This window comes from Ammodytes marinus (genome assembly GCF_949987685.1).
Source record: "Ammodytes marinus genome assembly, chromosome: 12".
Lineage (NCBI taxonomy): Eukaryota > Metazoa > Chordata > Actinopteri > Uranoscopiformes > Ammodytidae > Ammodytes > Ammodytes marinus.
This window is the reverse complement of record NC_137216.1, coordinates 12,239,101-12,262,017: the sequence shown is the minus strand read 5'-3', so window position 1 is coordinate 12,262,017 and position 22,917 is coordinate 12,239,101. Positions and strand designations below refer to the sequence as shown.

Below are 22,917 nucleotides of genomic sequence, written 5' to 3'. Positions count from 1 at the left end.
ATGAGTGAGTGACTTGAGTGCAATCCTCAGGACAAACTCCAAAATATTAAAAGCTTTGAGACGAGCGAAGTGGCAACACACGGAACACAATGAAAGCAGCATGTAGCTAGTCTACAGCTTTTAGATTTGTGTCTCATTCGAGATTTCTAAATGTTGGGAACATTGCTAAGAGTATTCTTATTCTCCAATGGATCACACTTTGATTTTAGAACAACTGAAGGGAAATCTCTCTGTCACGTGAAAATGTAAAGGGATGTTAAGGTAAAAGTAGAATAAATAAGTCAAATATTTCTTTTCATCTGGTAAATATTGTTGAAAAGGCAAGCAGATGAAGGAAAAATCTCCAGCCGTTTCCACCATGACCAATTTTACCATGACCCCCCCCCCCCATCAGGAGTAGGTGACACAGAGCCGTGGGTTATTGTGGTTACATCAAAGCAGTCATTATACCTTATATGTTGTGTTGGAGCACATCTGGAGGAGTACTGGCTTGGTTTTTACCACGTCGGAAGTGCCTCAATACATAACTGTCACCTGGACGACGTGACGTGACATGACAAGACAAGTCTGGAAAGGTACGACCATGGAAAGGAATGTGTGAAATACGTCAGGTTTTTTTCTTACCATGGGTTTTTTTCTCCTCCATTTCTCTTGGATTTTAGCATTTACACATCTATTTTCATAGTAAGCTGCACCATCCTTGATCAGCGCGTAAACTAATACACTCACAAATCTTACTGGAAAGCCAAGAGGGTCTATGCATTAGTAGCAATGCATGGCAATTTATGCAACATTCATAACACATTTTAATTAATCCACCTCCAATCCACTGAACTGGGAAATATGCGTGAGTTACAGGCGCAGCTCTATCAAGGTGGAATTTTTTCAAATTTGATTTGATTAAATATAACTTTTATTCTATTATATAAGAAAGCTTTCGTAAAAGCATTTGACTTGGAAGACAGTTATAGCACAACAAAGCCAAGTGGGTATAAAACAATCTTTCACAGTACTACACATAAGTGGATTTGATGATAGACTGTAATGAGAGCATCAGATCGGCTCGACTCGTGCATTAGAGTGAGTACCGTGGCCTGTTAGAAGGAGGCATTATATTAAACCGATATGTCATGGATTGTAAAAAAGAAAACAAATATTAAAAAATGAATTTTCATGAAGTTAATACAATTACGATGAGCGAAAAAAACAATAGAACAAAAAAACTGAATCTAATATTTATATACACCCATTTTTCAACTGTCAGTGAGACATACTTCATTCAATTATAGTTTTGGGGTATGATCTATTATAGGTAAGATTGAGCGCACTCTCCCCAGAGTCTGTCTTATTTATCATTGAGAAGACGAGATGTCACAGTGCCCCCTTTCTTTTATGTTGGGAATGTCTTGTGAGTGTAAATGTTTTCATTCACTCCACATGAATCATACGTCCATGCAAACAGCTGTACTGCAGTATCTTTTTATTAGAGATTGTTCAGAAAAAAAAAACATTTTGTTGTTGCGGTAAACCATACACAGTTGAATCACATCTTAGCGTTCCTCTTGTATTCAACATCTGCCTGAGTTGATCCGTCAAATCCATTCCCATCTTGTATCAGAAAAACACTCTTTTTTTTTAGTTGTCGTTTACACAGGCCGCAGCTTCAGTTCTCTCTCAGTGTCACTCACACTGCTTACACTTGAAGATCAATGTAGTTATACACATCAGTGGAAATAAAACATATGCTTGTGGGTAGACGGCTGTATTTCAATAAAACTAGAGTGTATGTGCTCAGTCATATGCATGGGAGGTGCGACTGGATTAACCAAAGCTAACACCTAACTGGTGTTTCACTGAAATGAAAACAGTAACAGGAAACCCATTGGCACTCTGTAAACAAACTGCAGTGGGCTATCTCCCTTCTGGTTTGGTGACTGAAAATGTAAAAAAATAAAACACTGTAGGCCAGAATACTACAGGCGTGATCACTAAGGCAACACTGTCAAAATCATTTCCTTGGTTGTAATAAATTCTTTCATTGTGTGTGTGTGTATATATATGTTTGTGAACATATTGCGCACCTTAAATGTAACTGGTGTTTCAGAAATACATGTCCTGGAAGAGGCTGCGTCCCATTTCGATGTAGGCCTCCTTCTCCTGCGCGGACATCTTCTCCACCAGCTCTGGCCTCTGGCTGACCTCTCGGTATGTGAACGAGCGGCCTCCCACCATCACCGTCGGCTCGTCACCCACCTCCTCAAACTCGTCATCGTCCTCCTCCTCCTCCTCATTGGCCCGGTGCAGGGCGGGGGGAGGGGCCGAGGGAGCGTCGTCCTCCGATTCGCTGGTGTCGCTGTCAGAGTCGCTGGCGTTGGCTTTGGATTTGCGGGTGGAGGCTTTAGCTCCTCCCCCTCCCGCCGTCGCCCTCTTCTCATGGATGAGCAGCGCGCGCATCACTTCCTCGTTCTCGTCAGCCTGATCAGCCTGACCAGCTGCTGCATCCTGGGCCCCGGATAAGTCTCCACCTTTAGAACAACAGTCACTTATTTACATTGGATTTTAATTTTTTTCTTCTGACATAATTGCTTTTAGAAACTTCTTCTGGAACACTAGCTTGTGCTGCTCAAAACCTCCTACAATTCACTTTTTAAATGTTTGTGAAACAGTCCTAATTTTTCCTCTGATGATCAATAATCACCTGCAACAGCTAATGAGACCATTAATAAAAAAGAATGCTATTTTTATATAATTATTATTAATGCCTCTGCACGGGCACGATCTCCCGGGAAGGCAGGCAAGCCAGAACATCCTGTGGATATGAACAGTACTAAATCAAAGTTAAATCTGCTTGACCATCGTCACATTGGCATCATTAATCTCACATAGTCACCTATAAATATATAACCTCATCACAATGCATCCTGCGGTCTCTCTCTGTCTTTAACTCGCTCCCTAAACTAATGCACATGCTGCCGGTGTTGCAAAAATACTGCTGCTTTTGTCCAAAGGTGCCGTAGAATCAACAAAAACTGAATGTTCCTACTGAATGTAGCCACTTTAAGAACATTTACAAACAGTTTTAAGTAGTTTAAAATTGTGCCTGGAACAATGCCTACGATTGTCTAGGCTCCAATCTCAAAACAGAAAACCACAGAGACAGGACGTTTCGAAGGCGTAATTCATGCAATTTCCGCAGGAATGAATGTTATTAATATGCAATCCTTGCTCGCTCATGCACTAATCAAGCCTCTAATTATTTCATTTAGCAATTATGGTTCAATGGGCGTCGGGCCAGGCCTGATTGCTGACTGCCCTTGAGTGTGAAAACAATGTCAGAATAAGATTCAGAGCTTAGTGAAGGCTAATGATAACCTTTAGGTGACCTGCAATAGCCTGTTTTGTATATGGAGAAAACAGGGATTCAAATCTGTGGACATACATTATAGAGATATGGTGGATGAGGGTTGACTCCCGTCTGTCCCAACCACCATCTTACCATTTACTGAAAAACCAGATCAGGAAATAGCATGCATGATAAAGGACAATCAAATCAGCATCTTTGTGTGGGAGGGAAGAGTTGCTTTCAATGTCTTGTGATTCTTGAAATGGAAAAAGCAACTGCACCAATGGGCATCATTTTGGTTCAGCATAAATCCAGCATTTTCACAAGTACAAATTATTATCATTTAAATTTATGGAGGACATTTATAGTTTTCTGATACGCTTTCTATCTAATGAAAATGAAAAGTAATACTTTGGAAGCCGAGACGGTGGTAGGTGTATGCAAAAGTGTACAATTCTTCATATTCCAATTTTACAAAATTAGATTGTCCTCCCTTAACAATGTGCCCACCAAACTATCATTTTTCCCCATCAGAATTGTGTGAAAGATATAATATATGTTGTCTAGAGTGCTTAAACGAGAAGAAAAGCTGACTTACTGTTCTTGAGACTGTCAGGCTCACTGTAAGCCCCCTGCACGGTGCTGTGAGTCAACCAGACGGGCCTCTCCTTGGGCGCCTTGCCCTCACTGGCCTGCTTCTGCTGCTCCTCCTGCTCTCCCATGTTGATCACCACGTTCTGCGTGTACAGGTCGGCGTAGGACGAGCCTTTGTTGGACCAGGCCTCACGGTGCGGGCCTGAGTTCATTCCGGCTGCTAAGTTGCGTTCACGGCTGGTGGAAAAAAAAAAATCAGAAGATATAATTTGTAAGAGGATCCTCCTCAACAGCAGATATGATATACGTCTAAATTCAGTGTGTAATACAATCAAACTACAATCAGATCTGGAAAATGGTTGTTGACAAAACATTTTTTTTGTTAAAATCAGCGAATATCTCTTCACTAACCGCTACCTGGCTGGTTGAATAAAACAAACAGTGTTTATACACAGCCAAGGCTCTGTAAACGGGCATATTGCTAGCTACAGTGGGCCTACTTTATTTATATATGATCATACTTTTTTTTTTAAGATATTTTTTGGGGCATTTTTATGCTTTATTGACAGTTCAGAGAGACAGAGGTGAAATGGGGCAGAGAGGGGAGTGACATGCAGAGAACGACCGCGGGCGGGAATCGAACCCGGGTCTGCTGCTGGGCCCGGACGGGGACGCCCTACCAACTGAGCTAAGGGCGCCCCCACTGACTCCACTTTCAATAGAATAGAAATACATTGGGGCACAAACAGCTATGATGAATAATATCACCGAGGCTATTGTTGCTATAAACTGAGGAGAATCCACTAGCTGCAGAATTGTGTGACTCTAAATAGAATGATGTAATAGTAGTGACTAAGGGGTTGAGTGGTGCATTTGTCTGAGACTGACCTCTGTTTGAGAGACGGAATCTCACAAGGCTCCGGCTCCAGCAGGTCATGGGACAAGTTGACGTCCTCGGTCTCCCGTAGCAACACATAGATGGGTTCGATCTGCTCGTTGAAGCGGGCCACTTGCGTCCTGGCGTCGGGGCACACCGACTCGTCCTCCTCTACCTCCGTCTGGCAAAAGGTGCATCGAAATGTGCCTGTGGGGTTAACAAAAGGACTTTACTCCAGCTGTTTGAGTGGAGAGTTGAGGGGGGGGTGTTCAGATACAGTAAAAAAAAACAAAAAAAAAAACAGACACTTTTACTGTTGTGAAAAGTAAATGGCAGTGCAATGACATGCAGCATAGGCTTATATAGTATAGACTCCTGAGTAGCCTTAGTTAATAGTTGTTCATGGAATCTCAGCCCAATAAACTATGACACGGATTGAACTTTGTTTAATAGTATAAAACATTAATCATATGTGTTATAAAGCACTGACAGGGCTGGAAAACATCTCTTAGTTGGTCTTTGAGAAAATGCACTTCTTTGTCTTGTTGCGCACTCCTCGATCACGACGAGTAAGGGAAGGGCAAGTGAGGCCATCTGCTCACCGGCTGACTTCAGTCTCAATGAAGGGAACTGTTCCAACATTACACAGACCTCATGTCTGCCTCCTGTCTATGTGTGTGTGTGTGTGTGTGTGTGTGTGTGTGTGTGTGTGTGTGTGTGTGTGTGTGTGTGTGTGTGTAGGGGGGACAGATCGAGCCTACACTGTTAAGCAAACGCATTCCATCATTTATGAATAAAGCAAATTAAAAAAAAAATTAAAAGGTTCCTGATGTTGGACTGAACGTTGATAACAAAAAAGCAATCATTGATCACTTTGAAGCAAGTCTTAGCAATCTAATCTTTTTCAGTAACACCGTCAGCACTAAAAGCATCAGGCATGCAGTGCAAACCAACTGTGATTGTTGCTCCACATCACAATAAATAAAAGAACGTAAACACAATTACTCTACCTCTGAATGAGGGCATTGCAGTAGTCTCCTGTTCAGTAATGAGAGAGGTAATATGTTCCACCATTAATAAGCTGATACTTCTATTCTTACAAGTCTGAAACCAACCTCAGAAAGCACCAGCTGTGCTTTTGTGGTAAAATAAAGTAACAAACAGTCAGCTACTTTTCAGCCAAAAGCTTTTGGTCCAACACATCAGGTTAATGTGACTTCCAAAGACAGGAGGGTACATTGACATAGAAAAGTGTGAAAATTCAGAGCTGGAGGGTTTCCCGCTCTGCTTTGTGGGTCAGAATGAACTGGAACACCATAATGTGGTTCCCCATCATTTTGAGGACAAACTAAGTGTAGCTGGCCCTGAAGAGGCAGACTACCATTATATGATTGAGAGCTCCAGGTTTTTCTTTTTGTAGGCCTCTGTCAGCATACAGGGTTACTGCCCCAACAGCAAGATTTAATTACGGTACTATTCTATTCTCCGTCTTCTGCTATAAAACCAGGCTTTAGCTAAATGGCTGTAGTGTATAATGGTTTAACATCTATTGGTTTTGGTTTATTAAAAACATATCTGATAAGATGTTTATTTGCAGCTAAAGCAGTGCTTTATTCAGCTGACGGCATATCACATTGAATTCTGCTTCTTTTTTGTTGCTGCAGCTTAATCTTAGCCTACCAGCACACTTTTTTTTTTGTCTTTTATGATAGTAAAAAAATCAAATTGAAAAAATACTTTCCACCCAGATGCAGAGCATATTTCACACAAATTCTACTTCAATGACATAATTCAAAAATTGTATGCAGTAATATGGTAAGAAAAAAGAACTCAAGCTTTCAGATTCCCAAACAACACTGAAAATCTTATCTTTGCTGACCTCCAGTGGTTTGAATGTTCATCTTGATAGGTAGCTAAGTAGAGATGGACTCAATAAACAATTGACATCATTGTTGGGTGTGGTTACACCGGTACACACACTCAACAGAGCACATTTCTGACTACACACATTACACACATATGGGTGATTCAGCAAACACTGCTCTTCAGCTTTAAGTCACTCTTATGAACACTTGGTCAAAGGCAAGCAAGATTATATTTTGAACGCGTCTGAATGAACACCGTTAAATGGGAGAGCTCTCCTTAAAGTATTTAACACGCACAATACTATTTATAATATTTAATTATTTCAATGATGAATGCCATAGCAGTTTACCTGAATCTGTATACTTTGAGTGTAAATTACCATTCGCAAATGATGTTCCACAAGCCTTTAAACTTCAAACCACATTTTCTATGACGAGATGTATACTGCATGCTGCTAAAGATGTGAATGCTTACACTGTAGCCTTGCAGAGTTCAGTGGACCTACCACAATATCTTTTAACTGAGTAAGCAATGCTGACCCGATTGAGCTGGTCATACCTTGGTTGGGTCAATCAACTAATGATTTCAAAACCAAGTGTGAGTATATATACCCTAATGCCATGTTTATTTAGATTCATCTTCCGAGCAAGGTTCTGGAGATAGGCCAGAACAAATTGAGGCAGGATGAAAATCAGAAAATCAGATTTTAAAGCAAGTTACTTTCGACCTTTTGTTTTGAGAAAGTAATAAATGTGAATGTAATTTTCAGCCTGGGAGGCACTCGATTGTACCTAAGACAACAGAAAATCTAAGAAATGTACACTGAACTGACAAAAGGTTTGCCTCCCTTATCCAGACCATAATGGTGCTCCATTTAAACTTAGTGAGTTTAAATACTGAGATCTATATCGAAGAGTTGCAAGAAACCACAACCTGCATGACAAAGAACACAAAATGCTAGGTCTTGAGCAACCATTCTCCTCTGGTTTCTAAAGCCCAGTTCAGACCAAAGATTCGCCTTGCAACAAGACGCAACTGCAACTGCTCGCAACGAGCTGGCCTGGACGTTCTAAAACTGGACCTTGCGATTTGACATGTTGAATCTTCTGCGACTCCTTGCAACGCGCTGTAACGAGCAGTTCACACTGCTGCGATTTCTCCCCCGCGACGTTCTAAAACTGTTTTGTCGCAAGCAGTTGCAAGGCGAATCTTTGGTCTGAACTGGGCTTAACAAACACCTGTATCTTAGGGCACCCTCACACTGGGCCATCTGTACCGTGCCCAAGTACGTTTGCCCCCCTGAGGCTAGATCGTTTGACCAGTGTGAGTGCTTATACTTCATCTTGATGTGATGTTGGTGTCAGAATACTTGCCAGGTCTAGAGAACACATTTCAATGCATTTTGACTCATCTCCAATCTTCCTAGAACAGACAGCTGCACAGTGCAATCACTGGCCTGTGCCTCCTTTATTAGAGAATGTTTTTTCAAGACAGCCTCGGCATATTATATCAAACCATATTGTAACTAGGATACTTTCTCATATTCAACCATATCAAAGAACAAAACAGCCAATGTGTTCCACAACTGTAGATAATTCCTATTTTTCTTAATGTTTACCTGTCATGGGTTCAAACAGCTGGTTGGCCTCTAGATCGGTGAAGGTGGAAAAGCAGCAGGGGCACCGGAAGGAGGCACGGTTAGTGGAGTCTCGCTCATCCGTCTCAATGCGCCGCCGCATGTGATCCAGTTTATATTTGACCACATTGACCAGTACCCTAAAACAACAGGATGGTAAAGATGTATAGTATGCACTATGTTGACATGGAAATGTCTGGGCAGAAAAGCAAAGATCGTATTACTTCCCAAACTGTTCAAGCTAAACTTATTCAAGAGAAGCATCGCTGATACGAGACCTTCACAATGAATGCCAATACGTAGAGGGTGAGTGCCTGGTGTCATTCACCTACGTACCATCCCTTTAAACTAACTGGAACATTACAATTCTACCTGGAAAGCTATTGTGTGTTAATGTGTAGACGCCGTCAGATGGAAACCAAAAATAAAATAACCACCTGTAGTTGATGAAGTAGTAGTTGTGTCGCGTTGTCTTGCCATCGGGGGCCGTCTCCACTCTCATGCGGCACTTGACACACTTGTCTGCCTTCAGGGTGTTGAGCACTGAGCGCAGCTGTTTGCGGTCAAACTTGAGCAGCTCCAGCATGTCCTCCTCGCGTACACATTTGTTGCGGATCAGCACATCCAGGGCCAGGGCATGTTCCACTCCATAGAAACCCCTCACGACCTGCTTGGCCAGCCGCTTCAGTGCTGGAGGCACCTCAGTCAGGAGCTCCGGTTCTATCATTTTCTGCTGGGAAGACAGACATTTTGTGTCAGCAGGCAGTCGACTTGAGGGGGGGAAATGGGCAGGGGAGGAGAGCCAGACATTTTGAATTATGAATATAAAGTAGGTAGGTAACAGTAACTACTTAAAGCTTTGGACGGCAATTAGGTTGTTTTTCTCAGATAATTAAATGAAAGAGCTGTTGAGCAGAATGAAAACACACAGAGGAGGGACTATTATATTTGATTTATTGTGTTGCTTAAACGCAATCCTTCTGCTAAAGTGGTGAAGAACTTTTAAATGACCACAAGTGCTGTTGCTTTGTGCACACATATTATAGGCTACCAAGCAAGTTGTGGTTATTAAATAATTGACGACACTGCAAGCTGGCTGATGTGGCAGTAGGATAGAGGAGACTTAACCAGCTAAGTGTGAGCTAACTCGTCTCGAACAAAAACGAAAGTGGTTATGCAGCACGTTGAAGCTACAACTACAGGTGTTGACATAGATATCTACTAGTAACGTTATATTCGCTTTGCCAGTTAGCCATTATGTTAAGTTGTATTTGATTTTGGCTTACCAATGTAACATAACTTGACATTACAGTCAACATCTAACTGTAGTTTGGTCTGGCTGTGCGAGACTACAGTCAACATGAAGTTAGTTTAGCAGAACATCATTAGCCGCCTAAAGCCAACCTTACCCGATACACTGTATATTCCACCAATACGCTGCTGCCAACTCTTCTTTAACTCATTTCGGAGTACCAAAAGTACTAAACCACACACTTCTGAGTCTTTGAGCTGCTAGGTTAGCTAACGCGCTTTGTGAAAGTTGGAGAAGAAGACCCCGGAAAGAAAACTAAAGCCTCAACAAAGGCTTCCTGCGGTTTTGCACTTGATGACCAACAGAAGCGAAGATATTTTGATTGATGTCCTTTCTGACAAATGGCTTTGCTTCCTGTCTGACCCAATCAGATAGGCCCATATTATGTGTAGGCGGGATTTATATTGTTTTCTTCCGGGACGCCGCTGTCACCGAAAAATGGCTTCTCTTGACAGGGTGAAAGTATTAGTATTAGGAGATTCTGGTAAGTAAAGAACAAAGCTGTCTGCTCATATGTAAAGATATTTCTATATTCGTTTATTCTGGGCAAATATCACACGGTTTCCAACCCTAACAGTTAAGCAAGGGTCTCCAAACTCGTTTAAAAGTCTGGTGCAATGACTGACGCAGCATCGTTGATATACATGTTTGACTGCCTAAGTAACATCAAAAGTTGATATTTTACTCTAACATGTTTGCCGAATTAAACAGTGGCACCTAGCAGCGCGTTTAGGACATTTACCGATATTCTACTGGATACATGGTTTGATAGAAATGAGGGATATGTTAAACTGGCATGTTTTTTGAATTACGTCTTGTTAGGATACATATTTGTAACATATTAATTGTCTTGCGATCACAGTTGCCTTATAGTATTGTCAAGACTGAAAGACACTTTTTATGATTAATAATCACTGAGTGTTTTCTTGTGCCTGGGAGTCGATGCATGAGTTTGGATTGATCCCATGTAAATTGTCAGTCATTCACACACATTTCTTGTCCTTTGCAGGGGTGGGTAAGTCTTCCTTGGTCCACCTACTATGTCAGAACCAAGTTTTAGGAAATCCATCATGGACTGTTGGTTGCTCTCTGGATGTACGGGTAAGCAGTTTGAACACCTCCTAATTTAGAAAATGTCATTGAGATAACATAAGCCTTTTAAAATGATCCTCACATAAACTGTGTTCTTTATGCAGCAATTTTTTTAAATAAAAAAACCTGTGAAGGCTTAAATGTTGGAAGTGGAACCATTAATGGTCCCAGAAATTAGGTTTGATATATCAAATGTATGTAATAGCAACACCACAATGCAGATATTCTCTAGAAGTCAAGGTCACACTTTCAAAAACTTAACTCAGTATAAGTATTTGCATCAACATGTACATGAAAAAATAAAATAACTCACTTTTGCTAAATGGCCGATTTGAAAAAATGCATATTTTATTAGTGGATTACAGTTATTGAAGACTTATATTGTTTCAGCTGGTAAAAAAAGGGGCAGCACATTCTAATAACTTTATATATTGCTACACATTTAAATATAGTTGTTTGTATTTTGTATTGTTAATCTGCATCTGAAGTACAACATTTGCCTCAGAGTTGTAGTGGAGTATGAAGTTTCAGAAATAAAAATGGAAAATCTTAAGTAAAATAAATACTTCGGATTTGGGGTCAAGCACGGTAATTGAGTAAATGTATACTGTGTAGCAATCGCATGTTACAGATGATTAAAAAATAAGTGAAGGGGTCAAAATAAATTCTTCAACTACAGGTCCAAGACTATAAGGAGGGAACCCCGGAGGAGAAAACCTACTACATTGAACTCTGGGATGTCGGAGGATCTCTCGGCAGTGCTAGCAGTATCAAAACCACCAGAGCGGTTTTCTACAACTCAGTTAACGGTAAAGACATTGTTATACTATTATTTTAATTTTTTTAAAGATATTCTTTTGGCATTTTTATGCTTTATTGATAGTGTAGAGACAGAGTTAAAATGGGGCAGAGAGGGGAGTGACATGCAGAGCACGACCGCGGGCTGGAATCGAACCCGGGTCCGCTGCTGGCCGAGGCCCATGGGGGGGACGCCCTACCAACTGAGCTAAGGGCGCCCCCTTGTTATACTATTATTGATAGAAATCTGAAATCATTAACTTGATATTAATTAGTTATGTCATTTTCTTCTTCTTTTTTTTTTGTTTGTTTAGGAATCATGTTGGTGCACGATTTAACAAACAAGAAGTCCTCTCAGAACCTCTACCGCTGGTCATTGGAAGCTTTAAACAGGGATTCTTCACCAACAGGAGTGATTGTCTCAAATGGGTAAGAGGACTATGTGACTTTGTATTGTTTGTTTTCACAGGGTGGAATATTTATTTTTAAAACACACTTTCACTGGTCTCATAAATGAAAGTTAAAGAGGCTACATATTGACTGACAATGTTTGCCACTCACTGACCCATATTCTATTCTCCCTGCAGTGACTACGATAGAGAGCAGTTTGCTGAGAACCTGGTGCCTTTGCTGCTGATAGGCACAAAGTTTGACCAGATCCCAGAGAACAAGCGCAGTGAAGTCCTCAACCGGACAGCCTTCCTGTCTGAAGACTTCAACGCAGAGGAGATCAATCTCGTAAGTCGACTTTTTCCTTCCAAAAAGATCTTAACCCCCTTTTACAACGTGGAATGGATAAGGATATTTTCTTTAAATCCATTGCTTTTATGAATGGCGTGGTTGACTTCATAACCCTTATATGACAAACTTTCAAAGTTTCCATTTCATACAATATTTGAGGATATGAGACACAATTTAGGTTATTTGAATGGCTGTTCTTTAATACCTGCTTGTGACATAGTTGTCATGTAACAGCTTATTGGTGTAGCGAAACATTTGAAATGTCTTTTTGGGTTGATCACACACCCAGCAATAAAATCTAATCTCTGTGTTGTGATCAAAAAGAATATCAAAGAGATGTGTAGGATTTGACTTTGGTGACACCTAATGGTGGCATTAAAAAAATACATTGTGAAAGTCAGCATCCCATTCTTTTTTTTACCAGGAGCTTTTTTTTCTTACAAACAAAAGTGTATGCCATTAGAACAATTTGAAAGACGCTTTAATCACGTACACACACACACACACACACACACACACACACACACACACACACACTGAGCTTGTGGCTGACGCTGTTTTTGTTTACCCAGGACTGCACCAACTCGAGATACCTCGCTGCAGGCACGTCCAATGCAGTGAAACTCAGCAGGTTCTTTGACAAGGTGAGAAACCGTTCATGTCATGTGACCTTCTGTGGTTTTTTTGTTTCTGTAGAGACTGTCTTTATTATTGACACACTCCTGCGTGGATCTCTAATAATGTTTACTATGTAGACAAAAAGACAAATCATCATTTAGCCTTCTCCAATATATTAAGTATTTAATAATTGCAACTATTTTACGACATAGTGAATGTATGGATACCTAAACATTAGTTATAACATTATGTCATTTTCTGTATTATTGGGCATTCAGAATGTATCATAGAAAATGTGTTACTTTACTTTACTACAAAGTTCCCTCTTTCAGTAAACATATGGTATGCGAGTATTTGTAACTAATAATACTTCAACCTCTCAACCTCCTCTATTAACAGGTCATAGAGAAGAGATATTTCACAAGAGATCCAAGCCAGGTGAGTTTTGCATTTTTCTAGTCTCCATTTCTGTTTATAAAAATAGGATTAGCAAACAACAATAATGTAATTATTTTTGAGGATTTATTCTGTTGAGGAATAAGATGTTGTTTAAAGTAAACTGTTACTTTTATTTTTAAAGTACATTTATTTCACTTTCTTTTCAGATGGCGGGCTTCACAGACAGGAAACGGTTCAACTTCAAAAGTTTGCACTATGACTGAGAGTCAGTGGTCTGTGGTGATGTTGGTAAACCATCACTGGCAAACTTTCTATATCCCCACCGCCCACTGTGTTCTCTTCTTCTTTATGCAAAGCCTTCTGAAAAAGTTTTCAACTGCTATTATATGAAGACTTAAACTTGTGCTGCAAAAAAAATAATTCTATTATATAAAGATAAATATGCACATAGTTGACAACCTACACAGACATTTTGCAAAACGAACTTGAAGTACTTCAGAAATCAAGAGTCATGCTTTGGCAACATGGTGTGAATGGACAAATGTTATAAATGTGAGATTTTGTGTAAAATGACAACATTTCAACAAGTTTTTAATCCTTTATTTTTTAAATTCCAAACCAGGACCAAGTCATTCCCCGAATGACATGTTAATGAATAAGCAACACAGGATACTATTCTTGGCCTCTCAATAGTGGCTCATGCAACATTCCCCTATCCCTGCATCACTGTTTTCATCCAGGGGAGAAAGAAATTTACTTTGGTGAAGACGTGGGGATACTTGGGATTATTACAATCACCTTCGTAGGTGTAAGCTGTTATACCCTGAGGCTTGCTGTTGCAGACAAGCGGTCCGCCGGAATCACCCTAGGAAAAATGCAACACAGAGATGATGATTGAGTAGTTTGTATAAAAAATAATAATAATAAATAAAAATACTTGTTTTTTCATGAATAAAGAAATACTGTTTTGTCTATATTGGCAGAATGATTGATATTTTTTTCTATTTCAAATTGTTTGATTACCTGGCAAACCCCGCCTGTCTTTTTGTTAAAGGTGGTGCATAGCATGTGATCGCTGACAAAGTATTCTTTCCATATTGCTTTGCATTCAAAGCTGAATTGCATCTTCTCCGTGGTCTCCATCAGTACATTCGAGGAAGGCTTATTGGCTCCAGTTCTGCCCCAGCCAGCAACTGAACACTTAACATTAGCTGGGATTTTCCCATCTTTCTTGGGAAGCCCAATGGGCTTCACCTTCTTATTCAGTGTGGCATTTGTCTTTAACTGTAACAGAGAACAAAGGAAATCGTAGCACAGTGTTACATTTGTTTTTTTGTAGTGTATTTCATGAAACACTTGGCACATCTGTCTGACACTTCACTGTGTGTTTGGGTCCTCTTTAATTTAGCTAAAGCACTTCAACCCCACATCCTGCCTCTATTCACTGCAAAGGTGTTACATCACCTTGTGCAGCTTTAGCTCTTCACAAGAAATGGTGAAAGAAAAGTAACTGAGATGTTGGAATCAACTACATAGTTCTGTTTTATTAATGACGTGAACCAAGCAGCTTTAGCTCACCTTGAGTAACATAATGTCATAATCGTGTTGTCCAGTGAATCTCGGATGTGGAAAGTACTTTTCCACTTTGATCTGTTGCTGACTCTTCTCTTGCTTCCTTATGTCATGTGCTCCGAGTACCACTGTCATTTCTTGAGGACTGACAAATAAGGAAACGGAAATTATATTCTTGACAAATACACTTAACAGTTTACAATGGTCTGATGAGAAAGTCATGTATCACTACATTGACTTTGAAATCAAAATACATCAACATTTGTATATAGGATTCCTACATAGAAAGTGCCAATCATTATCCAACAAGCAAATGTAATTGTTTTTTTTCTGAACACCAAGCTATGAAAAACATTCATGCATGTTATACGACATGGCATTACATTTAAAAAAGAAAGGAAAAGATTGATACGATAATTAACAACAAATCATTAAAATAATCAGTCATTTTAATTGGAACAAAATAATTATCTAGCTGCACATTATAATCAGTTATCTTGATACTGTGGGATTCTACGATGATGCCTTATGAACGTAAGTTATGAACATAACTATGGATCTATGAGACCGACCGATGACCGTCACTACGGTCTAACCGTGAATGATACCCTCCATTCTACCTATCTTTCGAGACCATAATATCAACAGAGTCGTATGACCGACCTTTAGAGGCGGGCTCGGAGTGCATAAAGCATCCGGGGGAGCACGCCTCTTCCTCCTGCCTGGAACGCCTCAGCCAGTTCCGAGCGACAAGAGATAGTGACGGTCATCGGTCGGTCTCATAGATCCATAGTTATGTTCATAACTTACGATCTATTTCGACCTCCCTCAGACCGTCACTACGGTCTAACCGTGGATGAGTCATATCAACAATGTCGCGAGGAAGAAAATTCCTCGTCATCAGTCCGCTCGGTGGCAGACCTGAGAATAGTGGAGCCCATGGTTGCGGACGCAACATTGACCCTATAAAATCTGGTGAAAGTGCATGGAGTGCTCCATGAAGCAGCCGCACATATATCACCTAGGGCAACTCCTTTTAAAGCTGCCCATGACGTGGCCATACTTCGTGTAGAGTGAGCCACAAGGCCACCAGGCATCGGGAGTCCCTGCGTGGTGTAAGCCTGGGCAATCGTCTCCACCAGCCAGTGGGAAAGACGCTGTTTAGACACTGGGTGGCCCAACTGTCTATCAGCATAACACACAAACAGCTTAGTATGTGACTGCCTCAGTTGCTGAGTACGGCTGACATAAGCCCTCAATGCTCTTACTGGACACAATGTATGAAGAGCAACTCTTCCTTGGCACGCTGGATCAGGGTGAAATGCCTCCAGCTCGATCGCTTGATTAACTGTATCTGGCCTTACCACTTTAGGCAGGAAGCAAGGGTTTGGCCAAAGAGACACCCCTGCGTTCTCGGGCTTCCACCTTAAGCACTCGTCACTAACAGACAGTGCGTGTAGCTCACTCACCCTTTTAGCTGAACATATGGCCAAAAGAAATGCAGTTTTTTGTGCCAAGAACTTTAAACCCGACTGCTCTAGCGGTTCGTATGGGGCAATAGCCAAAGACCTCAACACCAAAGGGAGGTCCCAGGATGGGGCTCTCAAGCTCCTGCTTGGCCGCAGGCGGTTAGCGCCCTTGAGGAACTGAGACACCATGGGGTGCTTTCCCACAGAAAGACCTCCCACTGTCTCGTGAAATACAGAAATAGCGGCAGCATAGACCCTCAGGGTGCTTGCTGCCCTCCCCAGGTCCAGTAGGGACTGCAGGAAGAGGAGCACCAAAGCCACCGGACAGGTGACCGGGTCCAACTCCCTATTTTGGCACCATGACGAAAAGAAATTCCATCTTTGTTGGTAATTGGCTCGTGTAGAAGGTGCCCTGGCATTATTTATCGTCTCCAGGACGGCTTCACTCAAATCCTGAGAGATGGACTGAGGAGGGGCCAGGCCCATAACTGCATCACAGACGGGTTCGGGTGCCAGATTTGGCCCCGTGCCTGAGAAAGAAGGTCTGCCCTGCGGGGCAAGGGCAAGGGTTGACCGTAAACAAGACGGAGGAGGGCCGGGAACCAATGCCTCCCCGGCCAGTGTGGAGCCACTAACAGGACCCTGTAGCACCCCTGGGAAATCCTGTCTAGCACATGGGGTACCAATGGAAGCGGAGGGAAAGCGTATAGTAACCCTTCCGGCCACTCTTGAGACAGTGCATCCAGGCCTAAAGGGCTGCACGGCTGCCTCAGGGAGAACCACCTCTGGCAATGGGTTGTCTCCCTGGAAGCAAATAGATCCACCTGGAGCTTTCCAAAGTGAGTTGACAAGGTCACTACAACCTCTGGGTGTAGTCTCCATTCTCCCGGGAGAGGTCCGGACCTGGAGAGGAGGTCCGCCGCTATGTTCAAGACCCCTGGTATGTAAACCGCCTTGAGTGAGGCCAGGCGTGGGAAGGCCCACGTCAGAAGCCTCTGGGCCATCTTTAGGCAAGAGAGGGACCTTGTGCCGCCCTGATGGTTGATGTTGTACACCGTGGCAGTATTGTCTGTTCTTACAAGGACATGTCTGCCCTGTATGAAGGGAATAAGAGCCTTGAGGCCCAAATAAACTGCCCTTATCTCCAGCACATTGATATGTTCTGTGTCCCAAGGAGGCCCCCAGAGACCCCTCACCGCTCTGCCTTCCCAGACCGCCCCCCAGCCTGACTGGGAAGCATCCGTAGACACTATGGTCCGCCTCGAGGGGAGATTGCCCAAGGGGGCTCCTTGTGTGAGCAACCTGCTGTCCCGCCATGGGCGCAGGGCTCTGAGACATGAGTGTGTTATCCGGAGCTTTACATGCCTGTCCCTGTGTGGGTTTAGGTTGAAAGCATTTAGCCACCGCTGTAGAGGCCGCGCCTTGAGGAGACCCAATGGAATCACCACCACTGCTGCCGAAATCGACCCCAGTAGTCTCTGAAGGTGGATTAGTTCTAGGCGCTTGCCTAGGCGAAAGATGCGCAGGGCCCCCAGAATTTTTGCCACTCTCTGAGGGGTGAGTGATGCCCTCATCGTGAGGGAGTTCAGACATAGTCCTAAGAAGACTGTCTCCTGCCTTGGCATGAGATTGCTCTTCTTCAAGTTGACCTGGAAGCCAAGAGACTGAACGTGGGACAGGACTGTCCCTGTGTCCTGCACTACCTGCTGGCAAGACGGAGCGCAGACCAACCAATCGTCCAGGTACGGCATGATTTTTAAGCCTGCCCTCTGTAGGGGCATCAAGGCAGCTGCCACCACCCTGGTAAATACCCTGGGGGACAGGGAGAGGCCAAATGGGAGGACTTTGAACTCGTAAGCCTGTCCCCGAAAGGCGAAGCGTAGGAACTTCCAATGTTCCTGACAAATAGGGACGTGGAAATAAGCGTCCTTGAGATCGATAGTGGTGAACCACTCCTTTTCCTCTATTGCTTCCATGATGTGCCTTGTGTGCAGCATCTTGAAGGGTAAGGTTTTCATAAAGGCATTTAAGCCCCTGAGGTCCAGAATGGGGCGCAGCCCCCCGTCCTTCTTTGGAACCAGGAAATATATTGAATAAAAGCCAGTGTGCTGTTCGCTGGAACTTACTTTTGCAATTGCTCCTTTTTGTAGCAGTGTGGCGATTTCCTCGGCCAACACATCTGCCTGGACTGGGTCCTTCACGGATGTTATCCGGACCCTGGAAAAAGGTGGGGGCCGCCGCCGAAATTGGAGCCTGTAACCCCTGGCGACTGTTGCCAGTACCCAGGGGTCTGAAACTGTCTGCTCCCAGCTGTCCAGGCGTAGCTGGGAGTGAACCCCGGCGGCTGTCCCACCAATCCTATTCACGACCCTGCCGGGGCCTTTGGCCCCTCGGGGGACGTCTATTTTGGGGAGCCCCTCTTGATGTTGAGTGGGACTGAAACCCCCGCTGCAGTGGTCTTACTTTAGCACCGCTGTAGCCCTGGTTGCCCGGGCTCTGACGTCCGTTACGCACCCAAGGATCCTGACGGCCCTCAGCAGTCTGATATGGTTGCTGCCGGCCAATAGGTCGCTGCCTTGTCCTCCCAGGGTGAGTGAACGTGCGTTGCACACTCTCCCTGGCACGTGCAGTTTGTTCAGCCTTCTTCAGCACATTCTGGGAGTCTGAATGAAACATTGAGCCCGGCTCCACTGGCATATTGGTGAGCTCGCTCTTAATACTCGCTGGGAGGTTCGTTTGAGCCAGCCAGATCTGCCTGCGGGTCATCATGGCTGATGACATAGCCGCCCCCACATCCCGGGTGAGCTGGGAATGGGTGGATAAGGCCGCATCTACCAAGTTCCTGGTATCGCGGTCAGCTGCGCTAAGAGTCTTCCTGATAGCTGCCAGTAGGATAGCCAAAGCATTTCCTGAACAAGCTGCACGAGCAGCTGCATTGTAGGTCCTGCAGACCAAGCGGTCCGTCTTGTCGCACTCCTTTCGTGGACATCGTGGGTCAACTGTGACCTTCTCTGGGCTGAGAGAGGTTAAGGCTGCCATCTCCTTCTCCACCGGAGGCATACCCCCCAGTCCCGTCTCCGACGGGTATTGTGCCTTAGCCACCCTCCTGCAGCCTGTATTAAACTGAGGTGCTTGGCTAGGAGTACTCCAAGCTCCTTTCAGCATCTTGCAGTAGTCTTCTGCTGCTGGAATAGCCACTGAAGGACGGGGTTGTGGAATGCCAGCCCAGACCCCCTCTGTCTGACTTGGGACTTCCACTGGGGTGTCAAGTCCCAGGATCTTGGCAGCACTCAGGACCCTTGAGAACACACTATCTTGACCCGGCTCTTCTGAACACTCATCTGCAGAAGCAGATCCCTCTGGATGGGATGAGCTGAGGCCGTGTGGCTCTGCAGCAATCTCCTGTTGTCCCTCTTCTGCGAAAAGGGAACCCCGGGCATAGAGGGATATAGAGTCCGGGTGGTTGGCTTCTGGCTCCTGGTACGATGACATATGTGCGGAGGATGTTGGACCAGAGGTGTGAGTCTCAGAGATAGCTTCACTCTGAGAGCGAGTTTCAATTCTGCCCACCCTGTCTGTCAGGCCACGAATGGCAGACAAAATTTGCAGCTGTATATCCTCCCGTCCTGCCGCCGCCACTGGGGTGGGGCCTGGACCTTCTGGCTGCAGAGCCCCTCTTGAGGCTCGTCTTTTGCTACGGCCATGGGAATGCTCACGTTGGCGTTTGCGTGATTGGCTGCTCTTAGAGTGGCGGTCCTGTATCCTACCATCGGTGGGAGAAGGAGCACCTGCCGCAGCACCGGGGGGGGGTTCTCCTAACCAAGCCCTCCGAGACCTCTCGTCCAGCGGTAGGTCCAGTGCAGCTGGGCATGGGGACTCCACATCCTCCAAGAGGTGAGCCCTGCCCAAGCATGGGGGACACTCTCTGTGACCATCACGGGGGTCCATGGTCGCTCCACAGGAACGGCATGTCTGGGGGGCCATAGTGCCCAATTTCACCCCAAATGTGTACGCGGACGTACACTGGGGGACAACTAAAGGAACCCGACCGTCTGCGCACAGAGGTTAAGGGAAGCTTTAAGTTGATCAGCAGCCTCCTAGCTTAGCTGATTTTTCTCTTTATTCTTTTCTTCCTTTAATGAATCAAATTCACCCACAATGTGTACGCGGACGTACACTGGGGGACAACTAAAGGAACCCGACCTTCTGCGCACAGAGGTTAAGGGAAGCTTTAAGTTGATCAACAGCCTCTTAAATTCACCCACAATGTGTACGCGGACGTACACTGGGGGACAACTAAAGGAACCCGACCTTCTGCGTACAGAGGTTAAGGGAACCTTTAAGTCGATTAACAGCCTCTTAGTTAAGCTGCTTTTTTCTTTCTCTTCTCTTCTTTTCTTTCTTTTCTTTTCTTCTTCTCCTCTATTTTCTTTTTCTTTCTTATTTTTCCCTACAATGGGGAATAAATAAAGAAACCCGTTTTCAGGGAAATTAAGTTGACCATCAAAATCAAAATCAACTCTGAAATAGTACGAATCACCACTCTTGGGACGTACGAGGAAAATATATAAATAAAGCACTTCTAACGCCGGCAGGCAAGGCTTTGTTTATTGCTACTTATTCTTAGTATTTAACAAAAAGTGTATTTCGCCCCAACACTGCTTTTTCCTTGCAGGCTAAGGGGAGAAGCAACAGGTGTTAACAATCAACAACAATCAAACACCATGCGCTACAAAACTACTGGAGACCTTTCGGTGCGCCAATAGTTACAACCTGTAATCACAGGGAAACCAGTTTAACAATCCTCAGGGACACAAGGCACCTGCACAATAATGTGACGGATTACCAGCTTCCTACATTTTCAAACACAACTTACCGGTCTCTCAGATGAGGCGAGAAAGGCAAAGAGGAAGAGGCGTGCTCCCCCGGATGCTTTATGCACTCCGAGCCCGCCTCTAAAGGTCGGTCATACGACTCTGTTGATATTATGGTCTCGAAAGATAGGTAGAATGGAGGGTATCATTCACGGTTAGACCGTAGTGACGGTCTGAGGGAGGTCGAAATAGATCTCACTTTTTGCAGTGTGCTGCAGTTAGAACAAAATCCTCCCGGATCAGTATCCCGCCACATGAATGGTGTCCACTAAACTGCAGTGATGCCATGTAGGGTCTGGAATGAGGCTTTGCAACCTTTCCACCCACAATGCCACTCTCAGAGGCCCCTTACATGACGAGAGAAGGTCAATTAATACACAAATTGCAAAATCAGCCAAATTATTATTATGGAATGAAAAACATTAGACACTTTATTTTCAGCCTCATCTGTCACTATTTAAAAGGCTTCTTAAAAACACATTCATGATCCTTAAACTGCTGTTATTATTAGTGTTACCTGTAGTCACTCCCCTGTCAACATCTTAAAAATAATTCCATTCGATCTTACCAGTGAAGGAGAGCAGCTGAAGGAAGAATAGAATGCAGTACATTTGGATCATGCTTGTCGTTCAGAAGTAAAAGCTGAACAGTGGCTGTCAGTGCTCCTGTTTACCACCTTTGGTATTTTGACTTCTGACTCCCACAACGGAAACTTGGTGGGCAGGGTTCAGAATCATTGTTGCACAGCTTACTGCAGTATGAGTGAGACCCTCCTTCTAAAACCACACCAAACAGTCAGCTTGTCATTCTTGTTGGGGCAAAGACATTCTTAATAAATCAAATGATAAATCATCAATAATCTTAATGTGCATCACTTTACTAAATGCATATAGGCCTCCTGGTACCTGGTACCTGTCACCTGTCGTTTTATGTTTTTTTTATTTAATTTTTTTATAAATATTTGTAAAGTTCTATAAACGGGAGTTTAGGTTTGATTTACTTGTATCGTCTAATTATTGCATGAAAATCTGTTCTCATGCTTGATTCTCTCTGGTAAATTTCCGGCTGCATTTACTATAAAGAAAGTGAATTCAGGTGAGTGGGCGATTGTAAAACTGTGTATAAAGGCCACATTGACCACACTGGATGTAGGCTTTTCAAACCTAACACATTGAAGGTTTTTTCTTTTTTCCTATCTCACTCTCAAAAAGACACACCTACATCATGCACTGTAAACATTTAAAAGTAAGGCAACTGTCTTTACTAGACTTTTGAGTTTTTGGGCCAACTGAAACTCTTACTGCTTACATTTTAGCATGATGTCAGTATGATACATGTGGATAGATAAGAGGTCCAATTTATGTTAGTTCTTAATTTTTTATGTAATCTTTAAACCTTCAGCACAGGCAGCACAATCTTTCTTTATAAACTCATGGTTTGAATATAAAGAAAACAAATCAAACCCACATTTCAATTAAATTACCGTAATTTCAACTCGTGAGACACAGGTAAGGACGAGAAAGAGCAGCAATGGCGCACTGGTATGCCTTATACAGCATATGCCACTACTAACCACCAGAGGGAGCTATATGCATTTTGTGCCAAAAAAAGGACCTTCCACATTTCCCACAAATTTTTTTTATATTTTCAGATTTGCAATGTAATGCTAGTATTTATGTTCATGCAAACTTAGTGTGGGGCTGTTAACCATGCAGTCAGACAGAGA

General features: G+C 43.3%; 3 protein-coding genes across 4 annotated transcripts; 1 reads left to right on the top strand and 2 right to left on the bottom strand.

Annotated features, from left to right (window-relative positions):
- Positions 1-1,469: 1,469 nt before the first annotated feature.
- gtf2e1 (general transcription factor IIE, polypeptide 1, alpha) lies at positions 1,470-9,865 on the bottom strand. Of its 2 annotated transcripts, none has more exons than XM_080037690.1 (6): positions 9,726-9,865; positions 8,754-9,049; positions 8,299-8,456; positions 4,826-5,021; positions 3,942-4,174; positions 1,470-2,525 (listed from the first exon to the last, which is right to left on the bottom strand). In XM_080037690.1, the coding sequence occupies exons 2-6, from the start codon at positions 9,041-9,043 to the stop codon at positions 2,101-2,103; spliced, it is 1,302 nt and encodes a 433-aa protein (XP_079893816.1). In that variant the 5' UTR covers positions 9,044-9,049; positions 9,726-9,865; the 3' UTR covers positions 1,470-2,100. The 2 variants fall into 2 exon arrangements, with proteins under 2 accessions (XP_079893816.1, XP_079893815.1); XM_080037689.1 differs by having other exon boundaries at positions 8,754-9,046.
- A 172-nt stretch (positions 9,866-10,037) lies between these two features.
- rabl3 (RAB, member of RAS oncogene family-like 3) lies at positions 10,038-13,984 on the top strand. The gene is made up of 8 exons (XM_080038572.1): positions 10,038-10,112; positions 10,638-10,729; positions 11,400-11,529; positions 11,833-11,947; positions 12,106-12,256; positions 12,832-12,903; positions 13,277-13,315; positions 13,483-13,984. Exons 1-8 carry the CDS (start codon positions 10,067-10,069, stop codon positions 13,537-13,539), a joined length of 702 nt encoding a protein of 233 aa, XP_079894698.1. The 5' UTR covers positions 10,038-10,066; the 3' UTR covers positions 13,540-13,984.
- LOC307258900 (granzyme B-like) lies at positions 13,984-21,833 on the bottom strand. Its single transcript, XM_080038571.1, has 5 exons — positions 21,760-21,833; positions 21,391-21,538; positions 14,855-14,993; positions 14,300-14,560; positions 13,984-14,141 (listed from the first exon to the last, which is right to left on the bottom strand). The coding sequence occupies exons 1-5, from the start codon at positions 21,809-21,811 to the stop codon at positions 13,989-13,991; spliced, it is 753 nt and encodes a 250-aa protein (XP_079894697.1). The 5' UTR covers positions 21,812-21,833; the 3' UTR covers positions 13,984-13,988.
- Between the last annotated feature and the right edge of the window lie 1,084 nt (positions 21,834-22,917).